Source organism: Rhipicephalus microplus, chromosome 6 (genome assembly GCF_043290135.1).
Source record: "Rhipicephalus microplus isolate Deutch F79 chromosome 6, USDA_Rmic, whole genome shotgun sequence".
NCBI classification, from domain to species: domain Eukaryota; kingdom Metazoa; phylum Arthropoda; class Arachnida; order Ixodida; family Ixodidae; genus Rhipicephalus; species Rhipicephalus microplus.
Window position 1 is genome coordinate 193,194,746 of NC_134705.1, and position 19,950 is coordinate 193,214,695.

At 43.0% G+C, this 19,950-nt stretch overlaps 1 protein-coding gene across 6 annotated transcripts in view; it reads right to left on the minus strand.

Moving 5' to 3' along the window:
• The window catches only part of LOC119186238 (uncharacterized), an 80,692-nt gene that overhangs the window by 31,896 nt on the left and 28,846 nt on the right, over positions 1-19,950 (minus strand). For 5 of the 6 annotated variants that reach the window (XM_075867408.1, XM_075867410.1, XM_075867407.1 and 2 more), the window contains 12 exons: positions 19,373-19,447; positions 17,775-17,828; positions 12,620-12,727; positions 11,341-11,448; positions 10,743-10,796; positions 8,105-8,146; positions 6,765-6,809; positions 4,752-4,799; positions 4,625-4,672; positions 3,827-3,874; positions 3,004-3,099; positions 708-761 (listed from right to left, as the gene is read on the minus strand). In XM_075867408.1, the coding sequence (XP_075723523.1) occupies positions 708-761; positions 3,004-3,099; positions 3,827-3,874; positions 4,625-4,672; positions 4,752-4,799; positions 6,765-6,809; positions 8,105-8,146; positions 10,743-10,796; positions 11,341-11,448; positions 12,620-12,727; positions 17,775-17,828; positions 19,373-19,447 (780 nt within the window). The remainder of the gene's footprint in view (positions 1-707; positions 762-3,003; positions 3,100-3,826; positions 3,875-4,624; positions 4,673-4,751; positions 4,800-6,764; positions 6,810-8,104; positions 8,147-10,742; positions 10,797-11,340; positions 11,449-12,619; positions 12,728-17,774; positions 17,829-19,372; positions 19,448-19,950) is intronic. The other variant, XM_075867403.1, reaches the window with a different exon arrangement.

The following is a 19,950-nucleotide window of genomic DNA, read 5'->3' on the forward strand; positions in this document are numbered from 1 at the left end:
CAAGCGTATTGTTTAAAAATGTATGAATAACAGCAAAACGCACGAGTTTACAAATTTCTGTAATAAAGACATATATTTGGCACGAAGCAAGCAAATCTAAACTTAAAATGTGATGTTAATTGTGACTGGCAAGCTTGACATGACTTCAACTTCATGTGTGCACAATCACTGTCTGCTTCAATGGACTATCAGTCATGTAAATTATAAATCGTATAAAATACAAAATGCAACAGGGGGTAAAATGCATGTTTATTCGGCACTGTATCTTACTACGTTGAATGAAATCATAAATAATTATTGTTAGAGCTCTACTCTGTTAAATTTTTTTTACTGCCTTCGAAATCAGCTGTGATGTCTGAGAAGAAATTTTTCACGCACATTGACCCTTCATTAACTTCAAAATAATTCAGAAGTAAAAAATGCATAGTGTTTTACGAGGTACCATGTTTCACCGTAACCTGCAAGACTCGTGAGCGTTTCAAATGTAAGCTCCAAATGCTTATTTATAGCTGCAGATGTGCAATGCAGTCACACAATGATATTATAGAGCTAGTTTTTTGAACTCGTGAGGACTTTCTTAAATTTCAACTTCTCTAAATTTACGCTGTTTCCTAGACTTTGACGTTAATTTTGCCAGGCACGTAAAATTTAAGACAATGAACTGGTATTTCGCTCATTGATGCGGTGACAATAAACTCTATGCTTACCTATGCTAGTGGACATACCAGCTCCGGCTCCACCAGTAACTCCACCCGTAGCTCCTATAACAAGATTAACAATTGCTTACATTCCAAAAGACTGGCTTTTCGCACTGTGAACCTCATGTAGGCTTATTAAAATTGCCGATGCTTGTAAAGGTATAGCTGCAACCAAAATTTGACGACATCGCCACCACTGGTGATATTCATAAATATCGCCATTGTGTAATATACATCATATTAATATAACTGTATTTCTTTAGGTCAGCACTCGATGTATGTCTTCTAACTTCAAATTTATATGCAGTGTTTTCTTACTGCTACACCTTTTTTTTTTTCAAAAAGTATAGAATTATACTCATGTATATAGTTGTAAAAACTGCTGGTCCTGACAATAATGCTAAAAAAGACATAATTGCCTGTCAGCTTTCATCAATTTTGTGAATAACAAAGAAAAACGAGCTTTTAAAATTTCCTTTTTCATGGTGAAGAAAGGAAAGTAGACGAAAAGATAGCTGGCCGCTGGCAGGAATAGAACGTACCAGTGACAAGCTGATGATGATGATGATGATGATGATGATGATGAAAGCTTGTAAATTTAGCTCACTCCCATTCAGAATTGGCTAAGAAACGAATAATTAGAGAGAACACATTTGCTTGTATATTCAATACAATGGTTAAAAACTATCGTTTCGTTCAAATTTCTCTCTTCACAATTACATTCAGTTACCTTTGATAAAATGTCCAACACTTTTTTTGGTATTATTGTCTTCTTATTCTCGTTAATATTCTGTCTAACAAAGAAAACGAGCCCTTAAATTTACACTTCATTCGTCCGTTTTTTTGGTGGACGAAAATACTACTGAGGTCATTCTAATCGTTCCTTCATGTATACAACTTACTGTATCACACCTGGTCAGGTCTATACAACACCGAAAGCCAAGATCACGTTTAGTAACATGAAAGCTGTGTGTTGACCAAGACAGCAGTGATGCCCATGGTAAGACCATGGTGTTTTGGTGCTCCAAGGGTGCAAGTTTATTCTAATTTTCTTGATAGAAACGAGATGTAAAAAAAAAGCCATGTTAAGCTGTACTTCTGCGTCGTGTTTCTCTCCTCGTCTGTTTATTCCGCCTTTACCTTTTATCCCCATTACCCCATCCGCTGTGTCGTGTTGCCGAGGGGTCCTCCTATGCGCATAGACACTTACGACGTGGCACTTTTTTCTTCCTCTTCCTTATTTAAAGTTACTTCATCTTCTTGATAGGAAACTATATCCTACCGTTGGTCCAGCTCATTTAGGCTAAAAAAATGCTCAGGGAAGCTGAGTAGAAAAACAGGGTTTTGTAGCGAGCTAACCAACTGGCCTAGCATTTAAGTGAGATGGCGGAAATAGTGCCACCCCAGAAATTCTAGATATGATACTCCATGCATGATATTATGTCTACAAAACATTCAGAGCGACTTTTATTATATTTTTGGCGCTTTAGTGCCAAAATCGCGACATGATCATGTGAGCCATTGTTGTGGAGAAGTTCGAACTCATTTAAATCATCTGGTGCTTTTTACGCATGCCTTAATCTAGGCGTACATGTGTTCGTTTTATTATTTCTTCCTCATGAAAAACACTTCACTTAGCACTTCACGTGCTAAGAAATCACAGTGGCTCAGGGCGGTTCATGGCTCAATGTTGTAGTTGAACAGAAACACGTTCGGTTTAAGCGCGAAGGTGCAATATTAGCTCGAGAAATACGTATTTGTTTTGATGAATTGCAAGGGCATTCCTTACATTTTATTCACCGCATTCTATATCAAAAACATCGGAATGTATTCGATGAGATATTTATAAAGTGTTTCTTGCCTGGTGACACCGAGTTAACTGATGCTGATTGTGGGCCAAATAAAATTATTTCACTCACTTACTCTTTACATTAGAAAATTGACTGAACGAAATGTCAAATGAATGCAGCCGTACATAGTCAAGCAAGTCATGTTATTGCTTATCAGTTCTGCGCATATTTCTGGAGCGCGAGTACAGCTGACGCATGCAAGAATGAGATCAAGTGCATTGTTCCTCAAAGTTTTGTTGACTACTCGGATAAACCTATCGGTATTTCTTGCATGTATATTTAACAATGTCAAGTAAATAATACCAAGGAAGGGGCTGTTTTATTTTTTTTCGCTACTTGAAGTTTCTAGCTTTGCTCAGACCCAAGATTTGTTTAGCATCATCTCAAGTCGTGTAAATTTCATTGTTCTATATGGATCCTATAGATTTTCAATGGAAGTATATAACGCCCCTCACCTGAAATTCCCGTGGAAAGTGTACCACCGCTGGCACTGCCACCACGATTGCCTCCAGCACTGATGCCAGAACCCCCGACAACATTGCCGACAGAAACTAAAAAAATTAAAAAGAAAAAGTTAAATGATCATATCCGCGCTGAAGTCTAAAAGTTTGATATAGTGGTAGCACTAATACTTCTCACACTTTGTCCATGTTACGCATGATATAGTTTTCGTTCATCCAATCAAAGTGATAGGCAGTGCAACAGGAAAGTTTGACGCATTTCTCTTAGGTTGTTCCAGAAGTAGGCAGCACATGCCAAGGTAGGTGATGGATAACTTGTGCATATTCTTCATGTGTCAACGACACTGACGACACCATGAAATGCGTTCGCGTAAAATGGAACGTTTGGAGCACGAGGGAAAGTGCAGATTCTGATGTGAGATATTACTTGTATTCTACAGTGGGAGTTACTTGTGCTTGCATAGGTAACATCACTGAACAATGACGATCAAACGGGACACGAAATTTATTCTATGCAGGTGAATGAAATATCTCCTGATGATTGATAAACGGTGACGTGTTTTGTCAGACCATGTGGTGTGCTCTGTGCCAAGCGTTATATACTACTTTTATGAAGCACATAAACGTTCAATACGGTAGACGGGCAAATGTGAACGCGCTGGTTCTTAAACTCAGTCTATTATCCAGAACACAACTGCATCTCTTTTAGTAAATGCACTGACGCCCCTTTACCTCAGCACTGGGTGCATTTGATTATGTTGACTACATATTACTCAACGAATCATTAGGCCATTCATTAGGTCTCAGCTCGACTTACCCAAAGTAGACGAAGATAATCCAGTGCCAGCGTGAACACCTTGGGAGCCTAAGGATGCAAAAATGATAAAAGAATACACTGCTTTGAGGCAACATGCCGGTGAGTCAATCCTTACTCAGCTGATGAAGAAAGCGCATTAAAGGGCTCTTACTAATTTGTCATTACATTACGTATTTCGAAGGCTCAAGACTAAACGAAGTGAACTGATATGAAGTCTATTAAACGAGATGAAAGCGCAGTAGTGATATTTCGCTAGCGACATGCCAATTTTTATCACGTGAGGTTGACATGCGAAACCACCACATCAAAGATGGTCGTAGAAAAATTATGCAACAACTGTTCTTTGCAATGCTTTCTGTCTACTGATCAAACACCAGAGTGTTTGATCAGTAACCACTTCACTGGACCATTTTTCGGTCTTCTGTTTTCATGCTTCGCTGTCCAACAACAACAAAAAAGGGCTCCAGATTCAGGGAAAGACCATAGAAGCTCGCAAAGATTAAAAGCTGGTTAACATGGGGGGTCGTCGCGGGTCGTTGAAGCCAATGTTTTGACAAGAGGACTTCTTGTCATAAAGGCTTCAGTTGCTTAGCTGTAGCCTGCTTCAAAGATGGCTTGTAAAAATATCGGCTCCAGCGATACATGAACATTTCATCACCTTAAATTCCAGATACACCCAACTTTATGTCTCGGTTTTACAACTATTGGTGCTGAGAAATCTGACTATTCGGCGCTATAGTACTTAAGCTCACAACTTAATAGTAACTGCTCATTTACAGACTCATCGTTGGCGCTTACCTGAAGTTTGAGATAATGATAAGGTGTCGTAGTGACCGCTGCTAGAACCTATTGAAAATACAAAGATGTATAAATACCTAATATACCGCGTTGCCAATTTTTAAAAGGAGCTCCTAAACACACTCACCCAACATTCCATGCGTGAACCTTGCACCTTGTGCGCCAACACCAGAAGCTAAACAATTTGAATAAATGAAATATTGAATAAATAAACAATAGAGAACAGCTTTTTACTACACTTAGTAAGTAAACTCAGCTGGCTAACCTTCTGACGCCTAATGTGTGCCAAGTGGGCGTTGGGTGAAGCAATCTAAATAAGAACGTTTTAAATACTTTTTATTACCAATTGCACTCATCCTCCGTAATTTATTGTGTATAATTATGTCACAGTACCCGTATTTCCAAGTTATGCGTCTTCTCTCCAACTATTGTCAGTTTGGCGCTGCCTATACATGGGTGCCTTTTGGTTTTTCAGTGTTTCCGAAGTCCATTTCTACCAATTGCTTCGAGTGAATGTGAAAGAAAGAACGAAAAAGAAGGACGAAAGGAAGAAGCAAAGAAAAAGAAAAAATAAAGAGAGGAAAGAAAAGCTAACTGAGCTGGTTGTCGTGGTTGGTTGGCATGTACTGAAATTAGAGAGAGAGAGAGAGAGAGAAAGAACGCCAGGAGAAAGGCAGGGAGGTTAACCAGGGCTGAGCCCCGGTAGGCTACCCTGCACTAGGGAAGGGGAGAGGGGAAGAAAAGTTATACTTTGCACTATAAAAATGACTTACATCGACTTGTTTCAACAATTTCGCCAAGCAACACGTTTATGCAGAACTTAAAATAACCGTTGATCAAGGAGGGACATACAGTGGAAACAACCAACTGTTGCGGTATATCGACTGTCGAGTCGCAGCTAAGTGTGAAATGATGAGTCACATGCAGTTCAATACTTTTGCGTATGCTGGTTGGAAGAAACTTAGTAAATATGCCTTGCGTAGAAATTGGTTGCTCATGGTCACCACCAAAAGCCTCCGTCACATTTATTCGCTTCTATTTTTAAAGATGATAGTCTTTCTTGAGGACCTTCTACAAAAAAAGTTTGGTCTGTCTGTCTGTACATTTGTCTGTTTGTCCACCTTTAACGATACCTCAACCGGCATCTAACGGCCGACACCTTCCGCAGCGCCCACCAATATTGCTCAAGGTTTAGCATTTGTAGTTGTGCTATTGTCAATTAAAAAGCAATTAATGCGCATATCTGAGGCGCCATAACAACACGTTGATGTTTTGTATGTCTGCCTTTATACTAGAAGAGGCACACACAACTCTAAGGACTGTAGCGTTTATCGCGCTGTGCTGACAGTGCAACGCAATGTTCAAAAAGGTAAGTGTTTCCAACGCTTTGCTACGACCACAGGGTGGTGGCACCTGCTCGTCGCTTTACGTTCTACACCTTATCACCTTTGAGACAGGCGCGCATCTTTCCCCGCGGGCACGCACGCCTTCGTTTTCGAAGATAACTGCCAGATGGTGCTCGCGTCTAACGTGCCTTGATGCGCTCGTTTGCCTACGCTACACGCTCGTGGCACTGTAACGCAGCGCCTCGAGAATACCATTGACCAATTTTCTTGCGCAGAACATCAAATAAACGTTTTGTTTACTCTCTCCAGACGCAACACTAACGTCTTTCAACGATATTTGCAGCAGATTCGGGGTCATTTTTTTACCCTCCAAACGTTTCGCGTAGTAGATTTAGGATCGTTCAGTGCATCCATGAGTGTGATCAGAACAATCGCTCACATTAACGACTCAAGAGACAGTGGGATTGGGCGTGTTGGTATAACATCATAAAGGGTGCTTACCAGCGCAAACGGCAGGGAAGGAGGGGACAGGAGAAGAGACGACAGAGCACTGAACTGCCAACAATTTATTTGTTGTGGAGGTATTCGCTTTTATACGGTTACCAGTCGCTCTAGTCATGCGCGAAACACAAATAAGTTGTTGGCAGTTCATCGCTCTGTCTCGTCTCTTTTCCTGTCCCCTCCTGCCCTGTTGTTGGCGCTGGTAAGCACCCTTTATGACATTAACGACCCACGAACTTTCTGTTATTAGGTACTTGTGCTTCTTTCAGCAATAAAGCATAACTTTCATTTACCTGACGTTCCAACAGTTCCGGCACCATGGGGAGCTCCGCCAGAACCTAAAAAAAAACGCGAAAAAAAGTGTCGATTCGGCAAGTCAATATTACTGCCGTTTTTTTTATAAAGGTAATATACAAAGACTACTCCAGGAAATAGTGAACTGATGTAAATTATACCCCGTGATCATTCGGCTGACTAACTTATCGTGCAGTGACTACTGCTGAACGATGGGCTCGTTCTATTTAGGTCGCTCAAAGTTCGCTAAAGAAAAAAAATGATTCACGCAGGAGATGTATAGCACGTGTCTTGTGGTAAACTTGTAAGCGATTGCGGTGACCTGTGCGATATATTTCAAGAATAGTAAAGTAAATGTAACTAAACCAAGTCTGCTAAAAAGACGTCTTGGATAATGTTGACAAAAAGGAAGAGATAATAGAGAAAACAAATAATCTACAGTGAATAACCTTAGCTAATGAGCAATGCCAACATATATTTTGAGGTATAATAAATCTGAAAGTGGCTATAATAAAGGTAGAAGTTGAAGGGAACCTGGTAGCTTTTCGCTACGAAAAATCCTTGAAACAACGGATAGTATCAATTTTTCCAAAAGCGGACTTGGCACCTTGAACGCAGCAACTTGAAGACAAGACCGCTCATCTAAACGTTGGCTGAAGTGATACAGTGACTTCAAGCTTCATTTACTATCACCTGCTTTCAGAAAGGATCACAGTAACATGATCATCATCCTCATGAATTATATTGGCTCCAGTATATTCACAAACTGCATTAGAGAGTTAGCGGAAGAGTGGCAGGTGACTAAAATGCCAACCCTGTCATAATCTGTGGTAAAATAGAAGATGGCTTGGTGCCGATATGTTATATGCTCATATTCTTACAGGGTATGCTTTATTGTGTGTGGTGGGGAGAGGGCGCGATTTAAGTCTTCGAGACGTTGTTGCTTCAATGTTTTCTTGTACTTGACAATTCTGTCACTCAGAGGAATCAGTGAGCTACCGTTCCGTGGCCTACAGGAAGTGAATGTTCATTCAAGTTTTCTGAATCATAAAAAGCCTTTGTGTTTAGCGGGCATCCTTTACGCTTTTAAACAGCTTATTGAAAACAAAATAATGTTGCTCATAATACTGCTCTCATGAAAAATAGAATTTCAGTGGGTCGCATGATAATCGCATCATAATGAGTAGACAACTATACAGCGGCGTTTCATTATTATTAGCACCAGCAGTAACACCTAATAGTACCACCAGGTAGAGCAAACTATATATCAGATAAACTTTCAGGAGTGGCGACGACTGTCACTGCCCTGACATTTTAAAGAGGTGGGTTGCTCACTCACCTACACCGACCAACAATGATCCACTGCCAGCTCCAAGGCCACCTACAAGATGTTCAAAATGAAGGAAAATGAGATTTAGAACTGAAGTAATCATTCTGTGAAAAATGTCTTTTCACTGAATGGAAATCGAATGGGCAAGAAAACGTGGCGACTTTTTGGGCTTCTCCTTCAAGAATAGAAAGCGATAGCGTAAACGGGCCGCGTCACCACCGCCCACTAATTTGCTAGCCTGGCTTCAGTTTTGAAGGCTAAACTTCACCTCAAGGAATCAGACGCCTGACGCGTAACGCCGGCCGCTTCAAACTGCCCGAAAATTCCTACTGCAAGTACGTTTGCGATGTGTCGACTGCGCGATAGTTATTGTTTTGAACGATTTAAACTATTGTTTTGAAGCCCGCGTGCGTAAACCAACATGTGAGCCTACGCAGCATTTCACTTCGTTGATGATTTGCCTGCTGATGTTGAATAAATGTTTCAGGGTTTTGCAATGGGGGCGCGTTTAAATCATGAACTTCTTCCGCAATTCACATGTTTTGATGCCTGGTGCGGATCTACGTATCTGCCATGCAATATTACATGCCGTAGCAAGACTCATCCTATTGTATGACATTAAATTTTAAAGACGATAGTCTTTCTTGGAGACCTTCGACGCAAAAATTTTGGAACTGTCTGTCTTTCGGTACATTTGTCTCTTTGTCCACTCCTAACAGCACCGGGTACTTGTAACGGTCGACTCTATCCGAGCGCCCACCAATGTTGCTCAAGCTTCAGCGTTTATACTTGTGCAACTGTCAATTAAAAAGCTATTATTGCGTACGGGCACCATAACAACACGCATATTCTCTGCATGTGCGTCTTTTACTAGAAAAGGCATACATAAGTAATTTTAAGGACTGTAGCACTTATCACGCTGCGCTGACCATCCAACGCTTGCACGGAAAGGCGAGTGTTTCCAACGCTTTGCTAGGGCGAGACGGTGGTGGCACCTACTCATAGCCTTGCGTTCTACACCTTATCACATCTGAGACGGGCGCGCACACCCGTCTCAGAACCACGCGCTTTGTTTTCCTAGAAAGCTGCCAGATGGCACTCATGTCTCACGTGTGGCGTGATTTGATGCGCTCGTTCACCTCCGCCGCACGCTCGAGGCACTCTAACGCAGCGCCCCCAAAATACCATTCACCGATTTTCTTGCGCAGAACATCAAATAAATGTTTTGTTCACTCTCTCCACACGCAAGACTATTGTCTTTCGACGACTTTTGCAGATTAACATGCAGATACAGAGCAACTTTTTTCTATTTTTTAGGAAAATTTTCAGACAATGGCGTGACTTTGTGGTAGACCATTTGCCTCTAACGCATTTGCCTCCAACCTGATATTTTTGTAATTTATTTTATTTGCATCTGATTTTTTTCTCACTCATAGACGAAGCTGATACAACTCCAAAACGAACACCGATGCCGACCGCGTAGTTTTTGCGAAACGAACATTTCGGCGGTATCACGTTAATAATTGATTGATATGTGGGGTTTAACGTACCAAAACTACTATATGATTATGAGAGACGCCGTAGTGGAGGGCTCCGGAAATTTAGACCACCTGGGGTTCTTTAACGTGCACCCAAATCTGAGCACACGGGCCTACAACATTTCCGCCTCCATCGGAAATGCAGCCGCCGCAGCCGAGATTCGAACCCGCGCCCTGCGGGTCAGCAGCCGAGTACCTTAGCCACTAGACCACCGCGGCGGGGCGGTACCACGTTAATAAATAGGTGTTTTTTAAGGCAAGAATGCGGAAAGAGCCGAGTTACTGAATGCTGTAAAATGGTACCAAAGGTTGGTGTAGAAACGGTGGGTAGCTTCAAAGGCACGTGTACCTGTATGTTCATTACTGCTTCCATGCAGGTGTAGCAGTAATTCTTTCTAATAATAAAATTTTGTCTGATTCAATTGGCCCCCTAAACGTCTTCAGCTGGCTGGTGAAGCGGAAGGAGCCCTGTGATTCAATGAAAACTGTTAGGGTGACGAATTCGCAATAGTACAGAGAAATGTTTGTTTCCCGAGACAGAAAGAGCAAAAGGTGGTAGTGCAACTCACAAATACATATTTCAGAATTATTGGATATGCCTTTTTTCACTGATAAATGAGTACACTTAGTGTATCCGCAGTATTCACTGGTTTTTAATTATTAGGATGTTTTATATTCAGAAAAAAAACTGAAGGCGACGTTGTCTGGCAGGCTTCCTTTCAGTAGCCTCACTATAAGTACACGTGACGAGCCTTCGTCTTTGTACCTGCATTTGTATGGTTAAGATGTTACAAGTGTTTCACGCTGAATGTCGATAGTCATGAACGGATACGGCAACTTGGTAGCTTTCTACGGACATGTTATCGCTATAGCTCCTTGAGATTGGTGAAGCCAATTCCAACTACCACGTTTTGTTTTTGTGGCATTCTAATTTGCATCAAAACGGCCTTCAATACAAGGAGTATGCTGTTCACCTTGTTTCTCTCATGAACTCGAGCGCATCTCGCCCTGAATAAGCTCACCACAACAATCAGTTCAAAAAAATATTGTGGCGCTTTTTTAGAGATACAATGCAGAAAATACTTCTGGATTATTTGCGCCAGACTTACCTGCAGCGCCCAGTGCACCACCTCCAACGCCACCCAAGCCACCATTGGTACCACCTACGCCATGAAGTAAAAGAAGCACATGGTATGGTACGGCTCCTTCCATGACATATTCGTGCACGTTGCCTTATAGATTTACTGTTTTGTTATAAATAGCTTTGCGTTCCATATTTGTTTAGCACCCTCATGAATAATGTGTTTCGTATTGTTTCGATCACTTTTTTTCAACACTGTTTCACTAGGAGCAAATAAATTTTGTGGCCCCATTTACTCGATAGGATGAAGAGAACGTGGGTCGTTACGTCTCTTACATGGGCTTATTTTCAGTCTAGTCAGACCTCTTGCTTTTAGTCTGTACATCCACATCAGGTGAGGATGTTCAATAAAAATAACTATAACGGTAATTAATAAGCCATAACTATATAAGGAGAAACTGGTATTGAGCCACCCCATTCTGCAAAGTCGAGCATGTGTTCGTTCCTTGTATTTGCCCATTTCAAGAGTAGCGTTAGCAGCTCAAGCACTTCAAAGGTTCAGTGTCCACGTATCAGTCCTCATAAAGTACACGGCTTCAAGATTCCTCATGAGTGGCCATGCCTACCTTGACCTCCAAATGACCCGCCTGAGATCCCAACAATGCTGAGGCCGCTGGAACCTTGTGCAGTACTATGAGAGCTGATCCCACCATGTGCGCCGTGCGTGCCGAGTCCTGCGACAATACCGAGTCCACTCAGTATTTTTTATGCCCGCTGGCCCTAAAACTATGGGAAAGAAAATAAATTACCACGGAGCGTGAATGTATACCGTAATTTTTTTTCGCTTTAATTCCCTTTGTTAGTATTTGAGTCACAATATTGACGCAGTGATAGGAAGCTCGTTAAGGATAACTTTAACTCAGTGTGGTTCAGGACGGAAAAAACTATTCATGAAAATAAAGAGTACCAATGTTTTTTGTTGTTTTTTGGATGAAATTGTATATATGATGCTTTAGGCAGTATAATGAAAATAAATAAATGAAATAGATCAGCATAGGTGCCGCCACCCATAGCACAAATCACGTTACCTAGCTGTTGGTTGGCGCTATAGTGCAAGAATGAGAAAAGATACCACATGAGCTAAAGCGCTATGTACATCACCTTAGCAGAAATATTTAGTGCCAGACAGACCCGTGTGAAAATATTTTGTTACACTGTTACTTCAGAAAAAATCTCTCTGCATAAAGGGTAAAGTGGCAGCAGTATCAGTGGTGTTCACAGTCTGATATGCGACGCAGAGTACAGTGCAGTGTATATAGCTGCAAAGATCACAGGATTTAGAAAGCGAATGCTGCATAGCTATCTAATTTTCCATTATTAAAGAGGCTGGCTCCTCGACGACATTCCGCTGGGGAGTACACCAGCTTAATTACTATATAGATACCAAAACATTTTATTGTGCGTGGAGTAACTGACATTGAAACATTTTTAGGTTATTTAGGCTATGTCTAACTGTCCCTACGCGGAGAGGCCTGCGGAGTCACCCTAAGGGGTGGCACTTCTCTGGATCTTTAGATTAAGTTCTTCGTGCTGTACCATAGCTCTTCTATAAGAAATAAAGATTTACAAGAAAAAAGAACTAACACAATGAGGTTCTCGAAGCAGCGGTACGAATTCCGAAACTGATGGAGATTTTGCACATCGTAAAGCAGCATCATAAGTGTTCACAGGACTGATATTTTAGTGCTGCATGAGCGATAAAATGAGTATTTGTTGCTAGAATAATGGCTAAGCTTATTCCGACATTTAAGCGCTTTGTTCGACAAGCAGTGTAGCTTCCGAACACAGCAGTGTATTTATTATCTACGGCACTCGCTTTGGCATCTAGGCAGCAGTTTCACGTACCTCCGACAGCGCCTCCTAGTACAGTACTGCGTCCACCACCAAGGCCAACACCAAGGGTACTACCAAGGCCTCCTCTAAGACCACCACCATTACTACCACCTGTAGGACCTAAAGCAAGAAGAAATGTGAAATTTTCTCGCATATAGTGCCAATGAAACATTTCATTTGAAGACCAGCGGGTGAACACTAGATACAATGAATTAAGGAATGTTGCATAATGACGGACTTTGTTATTGTATACAACTGATTCATGAACTACTAATGGCGTTGAAGCATAAGACAATCTATTGTACAAGACACAGGCATATACAATTTCTAACCAAGAATAAATACAGCATACTTGCAACGTGTAATGGGAAATTTCATAGGATAAATTTTAATTTGTAATGTGAGATGAACCATTCCCGGTTTAGTTGTAAATGCAAAACCCGATTTCTGAGAAAATATTTGATAAGTATAGAGTAGAGACTCAAAATCCAGCCCTATCACTGTAAGAAGGGATTCCACTGAGAGTTATTTCTTTAGCGCATGCCACTAATCGAATTCTTGATACCTCATGTGAGTTGTGACTCCTGACTCTGTTCACGTGTATATACGCGTGCGCTTTTCGAATAAAATGAGTTCATAGCTTGCGCTGTGTTTGTGAAGTCCTTCTCTCGTTTTCGCGTTTTGCGATAAGGCTGTTATAAGAATGAACTCACCCAACAAGTCACTCTACTAAGAAGGGAAGCTAAAGAAAGACAATAAAAAATCACCAATAATTACGGCACTGCCTCATGTGAACTCTGAAAGCAGCTTCGGTCTGGGGGAGCGCCAGCATTGTTTGATGTTTTGGCAATCTGCAGCTGTAGCAGTGTAACATCCGTTACATATTGCCACAGAAACGGCCAGGGCTCGAGGTCTACGCACACCACCGAGCGCATTGCAGCCCTCGCGAAACAAGCGAAACGTAGAAAACCCCGGTTCGACTAGCAAAACCAGCTGCGATACGCGTGCCAATGCTGTATGCGCTTGGTCTTCTACCGAAGGACCACTGCGCTTGATGGAAGAAGGAAGCGGGGTAAAAGATCAAACTCGTGATATCAACAGACTCCGAGTTCACTCTCTCTCTCGACCTCGTTCACTCAATCTGCTACGCCACCGACGCTAATGGTGACACCGCTCAATGCAAGAACGGTTACCGAAGAGCTGTGCTCTAAAGAAAAAAAAGGGGAGGGGGGGGGGGGGGCTTCGAATGAAGATGTACGCAGATATTCATATAAACTACAACCTTTTTGCGATCAATAATGTCAAGCAATGCAGGCTGCGCAAAGTGGACTTGATCAAACTTGTATTACGATATTAAAACAAAGACCACATGGGTCTTGTAGAATTATTATCGCTCCAAGAAGCATGACCAATTCAACAATGCAAGTGCTCAAAGCACTCTTGAAATGACTGGTTAAAATCATAGCAGCTGAAAGTTTAACCAATTAACTGAGCCCCTAATAGCCAACTGCCTAGACAAGTTTCTTCCATTTATTACAGCCCGAGGGAGATGGAGAAAAATAATAGCGTTCTAAAAAAAATAGCCGCCCAAGCATTCAGTACATAGTTCATTGACGTTGAAACATGCGGTCCTAGGCGGTTGCAGATGTCCCGGCCGAAGCCTCTCGAGGAACTCCCGCCGGAAGCAGGCTTCGGCCCCGGTGAACGCGTTTCCGTCATTGCCCCATTCACTCGGCGTACAACGCCGTTTACTCTGCTTGCCGTCGTCGCTTGCGTTCAGCTCAAAAGGCTTCCGGATCCTCGGTTTGCAGTTCCCCACCCGGGCTTCTTATACCCATGTCACACGGCCACCCCTGAACTCTGTTAAACTCCGTTAACGTCAAGCTCCACTAGGTAGTTCGACGGAGATGAAGTTGTATCAGTGTCACACGGCAATGACAAGGTTGCAATAGTCACCGCGAGGGGGCTCAGCCGGCACTCTTTGAGTTTCACAAAAGTATCCCAATTTTCTATAGGTGCTTTTTGTGAATATTCGTTGCGCGGTTTTTACGAAAACACAATATTAAGTAAGTCTGAAGGCAACAAAGCATTTGATTAAGAATTATATCAAATGGAAACACATTTGCCAATTGTAGCAGCGACGCTAGCCACCTTGTGCCTAACGCTAGGTTTGTTTTCTCGGCGACTAGTTGGTTTTGTAGCCCGTGTACCATAGTTCTGGCGTTTCCTTCCCTCCTGAGCGCATCCCAAGTCACCACTTAATTAGGTCTGGTCCCATTACTCATTCCTTCAGCCGTCGAAGCAGGTGACAATGATGCAGCGCTGTCATTCCTCTCCCGGGCCCACGCAAACACGGCGACGGCAAGAATCTCACGCATGGACGATGGCCTCCACACCGCGCCAAAGAAACATACGTTATGAATGAGTACTGCAACAAAAGAACGTTTGATATTGCCAAAATGTACTTATTGTTGTCACTACGGTGATTTAGTGCTTGAATTTTTTTCTGACCTGCCGATACTGGGAACGAGAGTACCTCGTTCCGCGGCAAAGGGAGATCGTCAAACGTCCTTTGCGAAATGTTCCGTTTGCCTTCGTTTGCGTAAGGGTTGCCGTGTGACACGGACCGCATCTCCCTTGTCGTAAGGAAGAAGAAGCTAAACGGTGTTCGCGGGTGCCCATGTGACAGGGGTATTATACCCGGACTGCTGAATCACCCCGGTGAACATGAATTTTCTCACGGGTGAGCTGTCGGTGCTGTTTTCTTTTAATTTTTTTTCTGTTTTCGGATTTCGCTACGATCCATGCCCTACCAGCGTAGAAGTTGTAAGCTGAAGCTTCCTGCGACACCTAATTCTTCACGCGCCCACGGCTGAAAGGCGACGCACGCACGTGTGGACAGGGGGAGGCAGAATTACCGCATTTGTCGTAACCTGTTTCTCTGCTCTCCTACGTTCTCTCAATTTCTCCATAATCTGGGTGGTGTTGCCGTTCAGCGCTGTTGGGGTGATCTCCGCTGAGAGACAGCACAGCCCTTTTTAGTAGCTTGCTCGGCAAGCTTCGCATGCTCACGCCTTGTCCGGCGGCCATTGTTGTCTATACCAGTGTCACCAGTGTACATTATATACGGTCACTGCTCAAGGTCGCCGCTGCGGTCACCTCACAAGTGATTTTAACAATAATCACTAGATGGTGTGCCGTCACCCAAGGCATCAGTTTTCGATGGCCCACGCGCTTGTCTCCTCACGACTACGTCCACTTCGTTCTCGGTAGTTTCGTAGGCATGGCAGCACGTGACAAGTTACTGCAAGGAGTGTTACGCATAGGTACCCGTATTCTCCCAATCCCTCTCACCATCAGTGACCCTGGGTTCTGCAGAAGGTTATATATTTCCCGACGGCACCGCCAAATGCCGGCCATATTTCACGCAGTGCCTCCCCTATTTTTTCAATGTTAACCAAATGCGCCCGATTCAACAAAAGGAGGTGCTGTCTTAAGCAAGTGAGAACATAAATGGCCACTTTGCCGGCACAAGACTATCGTATTTCGATGGCATTCGCAGTGAAGCACGCAAATACGCGGCCAATCGTTTTCTTCGCTTTTTTCGTATTTCAAAGCCACTTCGTTGAAGCTGCTCCACGCTGGCTCAGCAGCAGGGCGGCGAAGATATAAATGGTGTCACTGACGGCGCTCCCTATGACGCGTGCGTTTGTATTCAACGTAGAAAACGACGTAGGTGATGAAGCAGCCAACGGAGAAGACGTTTAGTGTTTCTCGTCACGAACAATGTTTCGTACGTCTAGTCATATACAGCTTTCGTTGCGAAAACGGAAAGTAGTCAGCATGTTACTGACAATATCCAGTGATATTGACGTGCAAAAATGACTTGCTTCATTCGTATATGTGTAATAACGACGTGCGTGCTATTGTGGTTCCACCTATTAAACTTGTAGAAATTGAAGATGTGGTGTGAAATTAACAGAAGTGTTGAGTGCACATTTTTGATAATTAGTGGGTTGGTTAACTCTACAAGAGAATGGTTATTCGTTATTACACCAGTAAAAAATTGGGGGACCCTCAAGCTTTGCCTTTTAGAGTTGAACGCGATAGCGAAACTCGGACTCTAGTGCGCCCTTCAGCCACTAAGTGCATACTTATTAGTGTGTTTTATTACACACACACACACACACATACACACACTCACACGCACGCATGCACACAGTAGATTGTACCAGCGCGCGCGCCCGAATGGTAATACAGGTTTTTGATTTAAACCAATAGTCGCATGGCCTCCAAGATACAAGCCACGCGCTGGCCATTTCGGGGGCCATAGAGTCTCACAATGCCTCACAAATGGCAGCACATTGTTTAGCGTTTGCTGTTTGCTTAATCAACGCCTCTCGAAAGACATGATGTGTTTTCAGCTAGATGGACATAGGTGTCCATTTTTAGTGCTGTTTGAAAGTTCCTGTGTGTTTTAGCGGCGATGGCTGCACTATCCCGGCCTTTTTCAACGTAGTTTGATGGCCTCCCAATTGCTGTTCTGTTCTGTTTTAACTGTTTTGTTGTGTAGAGGTTGAGGTGCCTATTGCCTCGGCTACTCTATATCACAAAGTTCTGCAGCGAAAAATAAAATAATAATACAAAACGGTACCCAAAAATTAACAATACGGAAAAGGAAAAAAAAAACATAATAGCACAGAGGCAGTGTCGCATCCAATGAAGTGCTTCCCAATCACGCGTACAAATCGGCGAATGGGCTCGTTACCGTCGTGACACCTGTCGAACAAAATGCGTTAAGGAGACTTCTTCCACTGCATGACATTTATGTAGTGTTTTTTTTTCCTCGAAGCAGCTGCGAGTAACATCGTGGCTTTATGGTAGGACGCCTGCTTGCCACGCGAAAGGCCAAGGTTTGATCCTGAATGAGACCGAAAATTTTGTCCTTCATTTTATTTGCTTCTTTCTCAATTTTTCGCTCACGGATGATTTTTTGCTCATGGACGACTTTTCGCTCACAACCAACGGTGCCAACGTCGACGGTGGAATTTCTGCGACATGAGTTCTCTAACGCTATCGCGTTGAAAACTTCCCAACATTAAGTAGTATGTAGCCAGTAATTTGCCATTCCCCTCAGAAGTTATGAAGAAAGATGACGTCTTCTTACCCACAACACCAGGCACTGCACCTACTCCTCCGAGGCCGCTGCCACCACCAGTTGCTCAAAGAAAAAGTGCGACAGCCGGTGAATGTGTAACTTCCCCACATAATCGCAATTACTTTGAGACGTTTACTCGCATTCTGTTATTCTGTAAAATGTAAGTATGCATACATATTCAAGCTGTGGCACTAAACTGTTGCACTCAGCTTAAGGTAGGGACATTCAAGACGTGGAAGATAAATCAAGGACAAGCATTTCCCTTTTTGCTTCCTTAAGTTCGAGGTCAACCTCCAAGAAAGTGAGAAATAGAGAGAAAAGGCGGGAAGGTTAACCAAGCTTGGCTCGGTTGTCTACCTTACACTTGGGGTGGAGGAGAGGGGTATAATAAAAAGGAAAGAGATAGAAAAAAAGAGGAGTAAGAAAGAGATGAATGGTCACCTGGAGACTCCGAGGTTGATGTTAGGATAATAGCTATAGCTAAAAAATGCAACGGGAAGGAGATATCTTTAATCTCGGAAACAGAATTACAGGAACTGGGAAGGCTCTTTCCGATATCCGGCCCTTCGCGGCTCTAAATCTGATGAATACTAATTTACCCAGATTTACAGGCTCGTCTGGTGCCTTGAGTACTCTGAGCTCGAGGGTAATGGGAGTGCCGATCGAGAATTCACTGACTCAGCATAGCACCATACGCCCCATAATAAAAACCACAAATCCTATAGATGTTCTTGCTCACTAGCGTGATACGTGCCATGACTGTAGGATTCTTCACAAATTTTTAGATGGAGAGGATATCACAGACCGTAGAAGATTTCAAACAAGTAGTTATCCTAATCTTTGACAATAACGTCTATCAAGACATCATCAGTTAAGCCATTACTGCTGCCGTGTTTCAAGAGATTGCCGCCGACAGCTAAGGGTGGCCGGCAATGCCTGACATTATTAACTGATTGTTTATTAGTTCTTTCCTTCTCTCTTGAATATTATGTAGCCACCTATATCTTACTCTATGCCATGACTTGTCCGTTGTGTGGTGATAAGGTGGCGCAATATCACATGTCATATGATTATTTACTGAAGACAGCTGGTTTTGATGATTGCAAAGTCGTAGGATGTACTTTTTTAAAATGTTAGATACATTTCACTCACTCGGGCAGAGACAGCTGGCGCTCCGGAGCCTCGTCACACCGGTGTGAAAGGCTATTGGGCCATTCGACTTGAGGAACCAATTATCTAGCGTACAATGTCCCTTTTCACCCTTCCCTTTAAAGCAACAAGTGTCTTTTCGGTTTTTTAGTGTGATATCACACTAAACCGCCAATGCTAGACGCAGGAACAGATCGCCAGATCTGGACATGTTTCTGTTTAAAATGTAGAGGCACAAGGAGGAAGCAGCGTTACAGCTTCAGGATCAGTAAACTGATCTTTCGCCATGTTGCAAAAGTATTCATTACGACCACGTGAGAAGCAGTGCAACGCAAGTGAGCAGAGCCTGAATTTTATTTATATGATGAGTCTGAGAGTTTGTTTAGAGAACTAGCGTGGCGTTTTCCTGCACGTACAAAGAGCGTTCGATAGTGTCGATGTGTAAGGGTCACCCTTACCTATTGTTCCTGGCAAACCTATGCTGGCTCCACCGATACCGGCTCCACCAAATCCGGTCATGCCTCCTGCTGCGCCTGAGAAAGGAAGTACAGAATGCAATATTAAGGTATAGACCTTTAATGGCTCATACTCGTGTCCCTCAGTCGATAGTTATAGCGCGAGAACAGAACGACGACGAACAGAACGATGACAAAGAGACAAGAAGGGCACGCCATCGTTGTGTTTTCGCGCTATAACTATCGTCATGTCATACACACTAGCCCAAGCTGCCACACTTCCTCTGTCCGTGTGTGCACTTGAACAGTGCAGCTGTGGCCTCTTTATCTTGCATTCTCTCAGAAATCACGTGATGGCAAAGTGGTGGCGCCTAACCACCCGTCTATGCATGTCCCCCTCAAACCCTTTCAGCAGTCACGCGATGGCCCAGCGGTGCTTGCGGCAACGTTCCTTCATCCAACGTCTCGTAGATGCAGTCGAATTTGTGGATTGGCTCCCGAGCGGCTGGGTGATAATTCCACAGCGAGCAGTTCAGAAAAGCGCCCCAAGAATGGGGACTCCTGTGGTACCGAACGCCAAA